Source organism: Petaurus breviceps, unplaced genomic scaffold, assembly GCF_028583685.1.
Source record: "Petaurus breviceps papuanus isolate PSGF00001 unplaced genomic scaffold, PetGlider_PUasm1.0 225, whole genome shotgun sequence".
NCBI classification, from domain to species: Eukaryota; Metazoa; Chordata; class Mammalia; order Diprotodontia; family Petauridae; genus Petaurus; species Petaurus breviceps.
Genome location: NW_027185889.1, coordinates 14,674,971 through 14,689,757, shown reverse-complemented (window position 1 = coordinate 14,689,757; position 14,787 = coordinate 14,674,971). Strand labels below are relative to the sequence as shown.

The 14,787-nt window shown below is 40.8% G+C and overlaps 1 protein-coding gene across 1 annotated transcript in view; it reads right to left on the bottom strand.

Annotated features, from left to right (window-relative positions):
* Positions 1-14,787, bottom strand: part of PLXNC1 (plexin C1) — a 226,955-nt gene that overhangs the window by 149,798 nt on the left and 62,370 nt on the right. The window contains exon 5 of the mRNA XM_069095172.1: positions 595-709. Coding sequence (XP_068951273.1) covers positions 595-709 — 115 coding nt within the window. The remainder of the gene's footprint in view (positions 1-594; positions 710-14,787) is intronic.

Genomic DNA, 14,787 nt, shown 5'->3' with positions numbered 1-14,787 from the left:
TATCTATCTATCTATCTATCTATCTATCTATCTATCTATCTATCTATCTATCTATCTATCTATTTATAGCAATCGGGGTTAAGTAACTTGCTCAAGGTTACACGGCCAGTTATTTCTGGGTGTGGTGCTGAGTATCTGAGCCCGGATTTGATCCAGATCATCCCGACACTGGAGCCAGTGCTCTTACTCGCTGAGCCACCTGGCCGCCCCTGACCTTTTATTTTTAAAAGAAAATCCCAGCTTATGTACCCCCAATATCCAGAAACACTAGGAAGAAGAATTGGGATCTGCACCTAGATTAAGCCCCACTCCTGGGACATTCCCTGAATTAAATTTGTCACCTTTTACTAGAAGGTAAAGAATGTGGGGTGGGGAGGGGGTTGGACTGCAACATCCCAGAGGTCCTTTCCAGCTCTAAATCTATGACATGAAAACAAATGTTCCCTCACCTCAATTCAATTCACGTTTGCACCAGGCTCCCATAACGCTTGTTTGGGGGATAATGTATGTTTTCCACGTGCCAGTAGGGAAGTGACCAGAAGTCATGCAAGAATTCAAGGATACAGACCAAGATGTATGAGGCTTCTCTCTTACCTGATAGTAGCTGCTTCGAGCAATCTGGATCTTAGGACACTTTGGGGCTCCGGATGAAATGTCCAGCCAGGTCTGCATGTTACCGACTTGTTCACAATCATCTTGAAAAGTGCACCTTAACAACAACAACAACAAAAGACACCCCCTCAACATTAGTCAGGTTGTTTTCCTACCTGACATGTAGTAGGTGCTTAATAAATGTTTCTTGATTGATTGACTCAGTACAGAGTGCCAGGCTGGGATTTATTGATTTTTTTTTTTTACCAGAATAGAGATGTAATGCTAAAAACATTAAAAGCATCCATCAAGAATGCTAGCTGGCTGGCTGGCCCCTTTTCATTTCTGCCTAGTGGCGGAGCAAACATGTACCTAGCAATTCAATACCTCGGCTCCCAAACAGCCCCTCCAATTGAGCCACAACAAAACACAGCCCAAATACACAGCTGAGTGCATTCTACAATAAAGAGGTCACTTTAAGAAACATGAAGAAACAAATTCAAAGAGAGCTTTAGTCTTTTGTGAAATTTCTAAGCTTCCAAAATCTATTTCCAAGATCAGGTGACCTGTGTTTATGACTTTTATTTTTATGGTTTAAAAAAAATGAAGAAATATTTTACAAGCTACAGAAAAGAATTAAATGAAAATATTTCAAGGGCGCAGTCTGGACAAATTCTCGATAAGGCATTCCCTAACCACTTGTTATATAGCAAGTCTGCAGAGACAAATATTGAATTGTTTTAAGAAGCGTAAGCAGGACACTGGTCAGGGCCATGCTCCCAACTCCTGGGACTCTCCCTCCCCTGTCCCCTCAGTAAGCCTTGGAACTCGGGTCAGTGCCAGTGACTTGGACCAACAGATGATGCACAGCAGGGCCGAGAGATCACCAGCTTGCCTGGCTGATTGGGTCACTCTGGGGCATGCTAATTCAGGAGCCCCTGCTTCACCAGATGGACAGCCTAACCTGACAAGAAGGACAGAGCCTGAGGCCCACATGGTTTTCTAATAGCCCTGAACCTCCATGACATTCATCTGAACAAAAACAGCACAATGATCAAGAGAGAATGGAGCAGATCCATAAGTCTTTTTTATAAAATTGATTAAACTATACTTGATTTAAAAAAAATATATATATATATATATATCTAGTTCCCAAAGCATCTCTTCCTTGACAGTCATCTCCAAGAAAAAAAAAAAAAAAAAAGGGGGGGGGGGGGGGGAATAAAATTCAGCAAAACCAGGACATTAAAAACCTGCCATTAGATGAAGCATTCTATACCCACAATTCTGCAGACAGGAGAGAGGTACCTTCTTAAGTCTCTTCTTGAAGCCAAGTTTGATTATTATAATCTAACCTTCTTTTAAAAGCTAAGTTTTTCTAGAAGGCTAAGGATATTTTATTTAAGGTTTACAAAAAAGGCTATATAGAAGTTATCTTATTTGAATCACCCAACAACTCAGTGTTATGCCTCTTTCACAAATGAGGAAACTGAGGCTTACCCAGCTAGGCAGGATTAGAACTCAGGTCTTCCTGACTCCAAATCTAGCAATTCTAGTCACCTACCTGCCACAAATAGATTACAGTTTCATACCCTGAAGCCCCTACTGGGGCTTAATAAAGAACTGGGGATCCATTCTCATCTCTCTTTTTCCTGGTCAAGATGGGTCATGACAATTATATAAGAATATTCACAGGTTGCAGAGTTTTGTAGCATCTTAGAAAATCCCAGTTTTGGGGCCGCTAGGTGGTGCAGTGAATAGAGCATCGGCCCTGGAGGCAGGAGGACCTGAGTTCAAATTCGGGAATCTGGCCTCAGACACTTAACACAAAAACTAGCCATGTGCCCTTGGGCAAGTCACTTAACACCAATTGCCCTCCAAAAAGAAAAAAAAAAAAAGAAAATCCCAGTTTGGTCCCAAAGAAGAGAAATGAGAAATCACACCTCCCACTTCTTTGAAGAGGTGGGAGACCATAGGTGTGGTGTCCTACAGGTGATATTAGGTTAGTGCTGAACTTGATGGCAAAAAGACCTAGGTTCAAATCTTGCTTCCTATGCTTATCACTTTTATTCATTTAAGTTACTTATAACTCATTTCCCCATCTGCAAAAGGATGCCACCCATCACATAGGACTGTTGGGACGATCAAGCAAGGAGTGGTCAGGAAAATCCCAAATTTGTTGCACGGGGGCTCTTTCCCATGAAGCTGGACATGAAAACTCTGGTCCTTTACCGAGGAACCTGCTGGGGTGGTATGGTACTCCGACCTATTAGATATATAAAGCACTCTGTAACCCTTAGGGAGACAAGAACATGACCTTCTTCTTATATCTGACTTTATATCCCTCACTCCATACCCATAGTTCACCACCTCTCTGTTGAGAAGAGGGAGAGAGGTTTTTTCCCAGCAGTCCTTTGGAATTGAGATTATTACGCTGAACCTCTAGAGCTGTGTTTTAAGGAAAAAATAGAACTAGGACCAGCAGTGGTTAAAAATAAAAAAGACTTTGAAAAGCACTCATGATACTAATATTCAGCATTGGGGATTACCTAAGGTTTAAAAATGACTTATATTAAAATACGTGTGTTACTTTGCACAGGTTTGGTTTGGTTTTTTTTTTTTAAGCATTTTGAAATCTTCGTTATAGCTGGGGGAAGGAGGTACTTTGAATAAAGTAAAAGAAGAGGAAGTAGGCAAGTTTCAGTCTACACTGAGATCTCGGAGTTACCTAAGCATTCTGTCACAGTTAGCACATGTGTGTCAGGTCCCTCCAAGGCTGGGGCTATTCCCTTCCTCAACAGCCCAGCTCAGACTTGTTCATCAGCAGTTCTCCAGGGCTATAAATCTATCTGACCCCCAATGGCTCACTAGTCCGTCACGGATGTTAAGTTCAAATTAACACCCCCTTCTCAATGTCAGGGAGTCCCTGCAGCAGAGGAACAAGGACTTCAGGATGGAAGAGAGGATGGTGCCAGTACTGCTTCCTTTTCCTGTGCCTGAAGCAAGTGACTCTGTGCGTCCTTTAAACCACTATCTGAGTATCTCTCATAAAGGCTCTGTGGTTTCCTATGAGGCCCTTTCTTTACCCTTGAAAACTTTTTTTTCTTTAAAAAAATAATTATTTATTGTTAGTTTTCATCATTCACTTTTATAAGATGTTGAGTTCCAAATTTTCCCTCCTTCTTCCTTCTTCCCCCTCCCCAGGATGGCATGCAATCTAATATAGGTTATACATGTACAGTCATATTAAACCTACTTCCACTTAGTCGTGTTGTAAAAGAAGTATCAGAACAAAAGAGAAAAACCATGAGAAAGAAAACAACAATAGAGAATGGTATGCTTCCATCTGCATTCACACTCTCTCTCTGAATGTGGATAGCATCTTCCACCATGAGTCCACCATGGAATTGTCTTAGATCACTGCATTGCTGAGAAGAGCTAAGTCTATCATAAAGTCAGTCGTTACACAATGTTGCTGTTACTGTATACAGTACTCTCCTTGTTCTGCTCATTTCCCTCAGCATCAGTTTGTGTCTTTCCAGGTTTTTCTGAAATCCATCCACTCCTCACTTCTTATAGAACAACAGTATTCTATTATATTCATATGCCAAAATTTGTTCAGTCATTCCCCAATTGATAGATACCCCCTCAATTACCAATTCTTGGACACCACAAAAAGAGTTTCTATAAATATTTTTGCACATGTGGGTCCTTTTCCCTTTTTAATGATCTCTTTGGGACATAGACCTAGTAGTGATATTGCTGGACCAAAGGATATGTACAGTTTTATAGCCTTTTGGGCACAGTTCCAAACTGTTCTGCACAGTGGTTGGATCAGTTCACAAGTCTACCACCAACAAAAGCAAATGTTTACACTAGAAATGTGCATTAAAAAAAAAGTTCTTATTTTTATGGATTCTCTCTCCCCTATCCAGAAAGCCAAACTTTTTAACAGGCTGAGTGTTATAGGAATGTAATTTTTAAGATATTCCCTGCCCCTAGGCTTAAGTGCACCTGGAGCCTGTGGTGGGAGGCTTGTTTCTCAGGAGATACTTTGTGATTGGGCAGTGGGTCAAGAAGGTTGTTACATTCTCTGAGCCAGGAGAAGGCTATATAAGCCCTGATGGGAGGCTTTGCTTTGGGGCTCACTTTGAGAAGTGTTGTGTGATTTGACCAGATGAGACTCTGGGCAGCCATTGAGAGCCCCTGGCTTTGAAAACCTAGATGTTGATGCTTCCCTCTCTGGTAACTGTGATTTGGTATGGATGCAATGGTTGGACAGTTTGGAAGCATGTCTGCTTGATATGTTTTTCTGTTTTCTTGTAACTTCTGTCTGTATACTCTGAAGTTCGGGGTGCTGACCTTTTCCCCCTGAACTAGGTGAATTATATATGTTTGATTGATTAAAGTAAGCTTGTTAACCCATTTTGAATTGCTTTCCTTTAGAAAAGCAGATCTAAGAACCTGTGTTGGCAGCGCCCCTGGGGATGCTTGGGTGCTTGCTGCAATAGCGAGTATGAAAGCAGTTCAGCAAAAATAATAGTAACAGGGGTGGCCAGGTAGCACAGCGAGTAAGAGCACCGGCCCCAGTGTCGGGATGACCTGGGATTGAATCCGGGCTCAGATACTTAGCACCACATCCAGAAATAACTGGCCATGTGACCTTGAGGAAGTTACTTAACCCCAATTGCTAAAATAATAATAATAATAATAACATAGATTGTCCTGATCGTCTATGTAACATTCCACACCCCTAGACTACCACTTCTGCAATGGAGAGATGCATTTTCTAAAATGGATTACTAAATTTTAGGCACAGTTCTAGCTACATCTGAGTACTAGCATTGGGTTAGGTATCCAAATTGGATCCTGGGAGTCCAAAATAGAGGACTGTAAGCATAAATTATTTCACAGAAACCATCCTTTGTGTTGAGAGGTAGCAATGCATAATGGTTAGAACACTAGATTAGGTATAACTGTATATCAGGGGTCCTAGGCAGCCAAAATCCAATATTACTAAGTAATTAGCCTAAACTCTTTCATGCAAACAATAGAGCATGTTGAGAAGTCACATGTGCAATGATAGTGCAATGACCTTGGAGTCAGGAAATCCTGGTTTCACCTCTTACCTCAAGCACTTATTAGCTGTGAGACCCTAGACAAATCATGTAACCTCTCTCAGCCTCAGTTTCTACATCTGTAAAATGAGGATAAGAATAGTTCTCTATGTCACAGAGTTGCTTTGGGGATCAAATGAGCTAATATCTTTAAAGCACTACATAGATATGACCCATTTTTTTACATTATTACAATTTGCTAATTATGGAGAGAAAAGAGGATCCTTATCAACTTCTTTCTATTAACTGAACTATTGAGGCTCTGCTCTTTTGTGGGATCTCTGGGTTGGGAGGGACCCTAGGAAGCCATCCCATCATAAAATGTGATTTCATTTCTTGGATCTGTGTTTCCTTTGTTTTATCGCCTCAATGAGTTCAAGCTGCTGGATGGTCAGGACTAAGCCTTCCTTTGTCTTTTGTAGAATAATTATAGCAGGTGACAATTGTGTAGTATACCAATGCTTAAAAGGTAGTTCACATGAATTGCATATGGCATCTCCCAGGGGCCTGGACATATGCTCCGGCCCCTTCACGAAGCATTTGGTGGGATAACACAAAGACATCCAGAAGCACTTTGGGAAAGAACCTTGAGGTATGAGGTTAAAGGTGACCTATCTTCTTCCTCTATCTAATGGAACAGTCTTTCTTCCTCACCTAGAACCCTCTATCACTTTACGGAGAGGAGCAAGGCACATATCATTTTTTGTCTTTACTTCCCAGTACCTAGTACATATACCAGGTGTTTAATAAATTATTGCTGTTATTGTGCTTTTTAAGAATTGATGGAGATGATTTCAGAGAGACCTGGAAAGACTTGTATGAACTGATGCAAAATGAAGTAAGCAAAACTAAGAGAACAATTTACACAATGACAGCAATATTATAAAGACAAAGAACTTTGAAAGATTTAGGAATGCTGACCAATACAACAACCCACCCAAATTCCGGAGGAATTATGATGAGCCATGATGCCTGCCTCCAGATAGAGTAGTCATGGGCTCAGAAGGCTTACTGAGGCACATCAGGAGTGGGAGGTTGGGCAACATAGCTAAGGCAGGAGTTTGTTTTGCTTATTACTTGTAATGGGTTTTGTTTTTGTTTTTCAGGTTTGTTTTTTACATTCTCAGTGGGTGAAAAAGGGACATGAAAAGGAAAGAATTTGAAAATGAAAATAAAATAAAATTGAATTTAAAAAAATGCTTGTCAATTGCCCATTGATTAGATCATTTCATGCTACAATGGGAAAAGCATTGTGTTTGGAATTAGAAGATCTAGGTTTGAATTTTGGCTCTGTTATTTACTACTTGTAGAACCATGAGCAAATCACTTAACTCCCCTGGGCTTCAGTTCATTCATCGGTAAAATGAAAGTCAAAGATCAACAGCTGGAAGAAACCTGCAAGGTCATCTAGTACAACTTCTTGTGAGGAATTAATCCTAAAGCACCCTGAGACCGATCAAGAGATATGAAGCGTTAAGGTTTTACTGTGTGCTGGGGCTCTGTCATGAGCTGGAAACAGAAATGCAAGGGAAAAGAAAGACAATCCTCAAGTTCACTTTTTTTCTTTTTGGCTTTTTGGAGGGGAAGGCAGGACAATTGGGGTTAAGTGACTTGCCCAAGGTCACAAAGCTAGTAAGTGTTAAGGGTCTGAGGCCAGATTTGAACTCAGGTCCTCCTGACTCCAGGGCCAGTACTCTGTTCACTGAGGCACCTAGCTACCCCCTGAAGTTTACATTCTAATGGGGGGAAAAAGCCCTTTCATGCTCTAACTCTTATGAGCCTCAAAAATCCAGAGAAGCAGGTACTGTAAATAGAGCTATCCCCATTATTCAGAGGAGAAAACTGAGGCTCAGAGTTGGTAGATGCACACCTCAGTGGCTAGCACACGAATCTACTCTGTGTGTATCTTATATGTATCTAGTTACTTAGATGTTGTTACCTTCCCTGTCCCCCCCCCCCCCCCCCCATTAGAATGTAAGCTTCTTGAGGGCAGGGGTACTTTTTGCCTTTCTCTGCATCCTCAATGGTTAATACAGTATCCGGCACATGGTAAGTGACTGATCAATGCTTGTTAATTACTGACTGATTTTTTATTGCTGTTCAGTTATTTAAGTCAGGTCCAATTCTTTGTGACCCCATTTGGAGTTTTCTTGGCAGAGAATATTGGAATGGCTTGCCATTTCTTTCTCCAGTTCGTTTTATAGATGAGGAAACTAAGGCTAACAGGGTTGTGACTTGCCCAGGGTCACAAAACTAATAAGCAGGGGGGTAGCTAGGTGGCATAGTGAATAGAGCACTGGCCCTGGAGTCAGGAGGACCTGAGTTCAAATCCAGCCTCAGACACTTGACACACTTACTAGCCATGTGACTTTGGGTAAGTCATTTAATCCCAACTGCCCTCCAAAAAGCAAAAATAAAACAACAAAAAAAACAAAAAAACTAATAAGCATCTGATGCCAGATCTGAACTCATGAAGATATGTCTTCCTGACTCCACAAGGCTTCCTGAACAGATAACATAGGCCCTTTCAGCTTTACACTCGTTTTGCTAGCAGCAACACCTCCTGATTTCTGCCTGCCTCCTCACAAAGGGACTGCCTTTTACCAAGGGCAAGGAGATACATTTTAGTCTAGGACCAGGAAGAGAGTTGCTCAGAATATTAGTATTGAATGTCAACTTCTCAGAATATAATATAGATCACCAACTCTAAGAGAGTTTCTGATTTTGTCCTAAAGGTTGAGGTTTTAAACTCCTTTTTGAAAAAAACAAATATAGTCCTCCTTTGCAAAAAGAGGGAACTGGAACATGATCACTCTACCCAGGGCCCTGACAGAGATGACTTGGTCCAAAATTAATCTCCATTTCTGAAATCTCCACCCTCAAGGCTTACGTGAAATCTGCCTCCATGCAATTGTTTTTCTTAAAAAAACCCACCCTAAATGTTTGGTTACTATAGATGCTGTAATTCTCTTACAGCTAGCTCCCTGTGACACCAAGACTCTCTAACCAGATGGTCTACCACTAACAGTATCTTATTACTTCTCAAATACTGCCGATGAGAAACTCATTATGACAGTGTGCTACCCACACTTATTCAAATTTCTTGAGTATTTTATTGCACCCGCATTTTAGCAAGTAAAATTAGCTATTAATAACTTAATAGTTAGCTGTGCCCTCCTCAAATTTTCCTAGAGCTCTTCATCTTGAGTTAGTTTTCTTTTCATCTTTAGAACTGTGTTGCTAGTCCCAATCTGCGATTTTCCTTGGGGTATGTGTGTGTAAAAAATGACAGCTGGAAGGGGAAGGAAATAAACATTTATTAGGCACTTACTATATGCCAGGCATTGCGTGTAATGCTTTGAAACTATTGTCTGCTATTTGTACAAAAAGTTTTCTAGTAGCATTTTTTTGTGGTAGCTAAGAATTAGAAACCCAAGGGGATGCCCATTAATTGGGGAATGACTAAAGTTGTGGTATATGATTTTGCTGAAGTATTATTGTACTATGAGAAATATTAAGCAAATATTAAGCAGGATGGTTTTAGAAAAACCTGGGAAGATTTACTGAACTGATGCATAATGAAGTGAACAGAAACAGGAGAACGTTGTACATAGTAACAGCAATATTGTTCGATGAAGAACTGTGAATGACTTAGTTATTCTCAGCAATACAATGATCTGAGACAATCCCAAAAGACGAATGTTGAAGCATATTAATCTGCCTCCAGGGAAAGAACTGATATTGACTGAATAAAGACTGAAATGTGCTATTTTTCACTTTCATTCTTTTTGTTGCTTAATATGGAAATGTTTTACATAATTACACATATATAAGCTATCATCTCTGATTGTTTACTGTCTCAGAGGGGGAAAGGGACGGAGGGAGAGATAGAAATTGGAACTTAAAACTTTACGTAAAAATATTAAAAATTAAAAAAAAACAATAAAAAACTGTTGTCTGAGGCAGGCTTTGAACCCAGTCTTCCTGACTCCAACTCTAGTGCTCTTATTTAGTACTCTAAGCCACCTTGGTTTACTATTTCCTTCTCCAGCTCAATTGACAGATGAGGAAACTGAGGCAAACAGGGTGAAGTGACTTGCCCAGGGTCACACAGCTATTAAGTGTCTGAGACCAGATTTGAACTCAGGTTTTCCTGACTCCAGGTACCACACCACTTCAACAAGAATAAAACATTACGATGAAAACTGAATACAGATCGGGAGAAACTAGGAGTGACTCTTCACTTATTCCCATCCTCACTTTGTCTCCCCTCAGTGCTCCCCACCCCATCCTCAGATCCTTATCTGTGGAGCCAACTCTCAACACATCCTCTTGTACAACCTCTGGCAGATGCCACTAAGCCATAAACATTTCAGGAATGGATGTGCAGCCTATATTCTGCCTGCAATCTGAGCACCAGCCTCGCTAAGTTGGACACCTGACTCCAAGGCTGGAATCCAAGCCCCCTCCACGTCCATGGGGCAGCATCTTGCCAAGGTCACACAGCCAATGAGTGTCAATGGTGCCAAGCAGCTAGCATAAGCCAGATACAAGATTTGAACTCAGGTCTTCCTGACTCCAAGGTCAATTGTCCTTCCATCATGCCATGCTGCCTTTCAAACAGAAGCATCATCATCCCTGTTTTACAGGTGAGAAAAGTGAGCCTCCAAGAGATTAACGGATTCACCCAATGTCACCTAGTAAACAGTAGCACCAACACCGAAACTGAGAATGTTTAAGAAGTGCACAAATACTCCACCCATTAGACCATAAACACCCCTCATCACTCTATACAATGTTGGCAAAAGCAACTTCAAATGGAATCTGATTTTCCTAAGTGCGTAGGAGGAGAAGCAAGAGAGACTCGTGTCAGGAAACCTAGAGAGGAGAGAGTGTCGAGGGAGAAGAGGGTGATCAACAGTGTCAAAGGCTGCAGAGAGGTCAAGACGAATAAGGATTGAGAAAAGGTCTCTGGATTTGTCAGGTCCCACTGGCCTATTCCCAAACGAGGAGAAAGCATCTGCCCAAATGCTGTCAAGTTTGATGGAAGGCTTAAGAAACACGGAAGTTAATTATTATTGCTTCAATACTTTACAGATCTTTAATTATACATGTCGGTTAACCCTCCATCAACACAGATTGTGACTTCTATAACAAAATAGGCAGTTTTCAAGAGTCTCAGTAGTCAACCTGGTGGTGGCCTCTGAACACTGCTCTGCTGGTCCTCAGACAACAGGCACAAAATTCACTGGGGCATGCACTCCCAGCTTTTTCAGCTCTATGCAGGTAATGGCCTGAGGGTGCAGAACCTACTAGACTTTGGCACATGGCCAACGCAGGAATTTGTTGTGCTTAACTATGAATATTTGTTCCAAGGATTCACAACGGAAGGGCGAGAGGAAGAATAGAAAACAGATTTTTGTTCACTGAAAAAAAAATTAATTATCTTTTTTATTTAAGAACTCAGGCTCACTTCCACAGCATGTCACAATGTGACATCAGAGCAGGACTTAAGTGGGATTTATAATTACTACTAATACCAACCAGCATTGATATAGTACTTTAGGGTTTGCAAAGATTTCTCAATACTATGAACCAAGTGAGGCAGAAAGCAAAAAAAAAAAAAAATTATTCCTATTTTATCAACAGGGATATTGTAGCTCAGAGAGATTATGTAATTTGCCCAGGGTCACACAGCTAGTGGAAAATTGATTCAAAGTACAATACTCTTTCTACTACAGTGCTTTGCCTCAAAAAGTACTTAGCTCAGAAACAAGTAACATTTTCTTTTTTAAAACTCAAATCAAAGGGTACTTTTATTTATTGGTTAAAAGCTCATTGTGAAATCAATAAGGATATTAAAGCAGTTAATTTAATTGTTTTAGAACCCACTGTTTAACTCAAAGGTGACCTTTAATTAAAATTCATTGTTTTTTTTTAAGTGCTAAAATAGGTCCATCTGGTCAATTACAAACAGACCAGTTGATCATATTACACTGGAAACTGCTGGATTTGGAGTCAAAGGTTTTGAGTTTGAATCCTATACTTAACTACCTCAATATAGATGAAATCTCTCTTTTTATCTCCCCCTTCCCTCTCCAAATGCATACTGTGTGTATGTATATATAATACATATACATACACATAATATACATACATACATACACACATGCATAAAAACTCACAGCTTACTTTGGGGTATTACAGATTCAGGAATATTACAAATTAAATCACATGGTTCCCTAAGGCCTCTGGTCCAAAAGAAATTCTACTATTCAATGTTTTATCTTCAGCAAGTCACTTAACATCCTGCAGGCCGAGCTTCCTCTCATGCAAAATGGACAAAATACCTTTCCACCTCCTTGTAGACAACACAGCATAGTAGAAAGTTGAGTTTGGTGCCAGTGGACTTGAGTTCGAAACTGACTTCTTTCATTTCCTATGTCTGTGACTTTGGGAAAGTCTACTCTTTGGGCCTCAGTTTACAGATCTGTCAAATGAAGAGGTTGCACCAGATGGGTTCTGAGGTCCTTCAGGGCTCCAAATGAATGATTCTATGACCCTGCAGGAGTGCTCTGTGTTTAAATTAGGTCTACATTAAGCTGTAAGTTACCCATAATATACAAATGTGTCAAGGTAGTTAAGTGGCTCATCGGACAGAGCGCTGGGCCTGATTAAGAAGATATGAGTTCAGAGCGTCTAGGTGGCACAGCGAATAGAGCACCGGCCCTGGAGTCAGGAGGTCCTGAGTTCAAATCTGATCTCAGACACTCAACACAAAAACAAGCCGTGTGACCTTGGACAAGTCACTTAACCCCAATTGCCTTCCAAAAATAATTAAAAAAAAAAAGGGGAATTTCTCTGTGTTTAGGGGTGGCTAGGTGGTGCAGTGAGTAGAGCACTGGCCCTGGAGTCAGGAGGACCTGGGTTCGGATCCGGCCTCAGACACTTAACACAAAAACTAGCTGCGTGACCTTGGGCAAGTCACTTAACCCCAATTGCCCTCCAAAAAGCAAAAAAAAAAAAAGATCTGAGTTCAAATCAGACTGCAGACAGTTACTAGCTGTGTGACTCTGGGCAAGAAACTTTAAAAAAAATTTTTTTTTTGCCTTAGTTTCCTCACCTTTAAAAGGGGTATAATAATAGCACCTATCTCTCAGGCTTGTTGTGAGGATCATAAGAGATACTCATAAAGCACTTAGCACAGTGCCAGGCACACAGTAGGTGGCCTACAAATGCTTATTCCTTCCCTTTTTGGTACACATTAATATACCAGATATAGTTATCCATCCCATATCCTGTCCCTATATCAATAAAACAACAGATCCAGTCCAGTATATATGTATACACACATGCATATAAAATCAAACATTTCTGGACAAATTTAGGAGAAATCATCTAAGGCAAGGAGGCCTAGTAAAAAGAGATTTCAATTAGGAACTAGGTCAGACATCTGGGTTCTCATCTCAATTCTACCTAATGAGTTGACACTGGCCAAGTTTTTCTGGGCCCCAGCTACCTCATCTGTTAAGGTTAGATTAGAACATTTCAAGCCCCCACCTTCTAGCTCCAAAATTATGTGATTCTAAGGAAATGTATATATTAGAAAAACAGAATCCTGGACTGGGTCACAGGAGTTCCTGATAGACCTTTATTAAAGGCTTGTTATCACAGCTTCATGCAGAGCCCAGGTCCAGTTGTGTCCCCTGAAAGATAACAACATAAATGCCATAATAAAGATGGCCATTCCCAGAGTGGCTGGGCCTGACCTCCAATATTGGTGTTAGAGAGGTATGCCACAGTGTGCGCCCAAACACAGACGCGCACCCCCAGACTGCCTTAAAAACAGGATGTAGCAAATGCCGAGTGGAGAATCATGAGGAAATGCATGAATCAGAATTTTCTGTTTATCCTTGAATTATGGAGGATAATCACTTCTGAGCTCAAGAAAGACCGCTCCTTCATTATGAGCACCAACACATCCATGATTCAGAGACCCACATTGGTTTGAGTATTTCCTCTACAAAAATTGAGTAGATTGGGCAAGTTACTTAGCTCCAATTGCCCTGCCTCCCCCCTCCAAAAAGAAAAAAAAATTTAAAGAGGGCAGCTAGGTGGTGCAGTGAATAGAGCACTGGCCCTGGAGTCAGGAGGACCTGAGTTCAAATCCGACCACAGACACATAACACAAAAACTAGCTGCATGACCTTGGGCAAGTCACTTAACCCCAATTTCTCTGCCTTCCTCCTCAAAAAAAAAAAAAAGATGAAAGAATTGAGCAGAATCCCACTACAAATTCAAAATGGTCTGAGAAAGCTGTTGTTCAGGTATTTCAGTCGTGTCTGACTCTCTGTAACCCCATTTGGGGTTTTCTTGGCAAAGATACTGGATTGGTTTGCCCTTTCCTCCTCCAGTCCATTTTACATATGAAGAAACTGAGGCAAACAAGGTTAAGTAACTTGCCCAGGGTCACACAGTTAGTAAGTGTCTGAGTCCAGATTTGAACTCAGCGAGATGAGTTTTCTGGCTCCACACCTGGTTCTCTGTCCATTGCACCACTTAGATGCCCTGTGGCCAATCTGGTAATGAGTATTTCTGACCTTAGCTATGACTGGGAACCAGGAGATCTGGGTTCTTGTCTTAACTCTTACTAGCTGTACTGAACCTTGGTCAACTTACTTAAACTTCTGCTCTTCAATTTCCTTATCTATAAAAGAATTAGATTTGATCATATTTAGGTCCCCTCTCACTCAGAAAGCCAAGAATCCCACCTGGGAAACATGCTGGCTGTGTGACACTGGGTTAATGACTAGCTCCCTTGGTGTTCTAGACAACTCTCTAAGACTCTAAACTTCAGAGAAGGTGTCGACCTACATCCATAGAGTGTTTACTTACCTAAGAATTTCCTGTAACAATGAAATTACAGATCCAAGCCCTACATCAACATTACCATCATTTTTCATCCTAATCTTTTTCTGTAGAAGCTTATTATTTTTATTTATCAAGAGATTATTAAGTTATCATTGGCATACACCAAGATCTTCTTCTGATGCCTCATCTGGGTATTTCATCCCACATA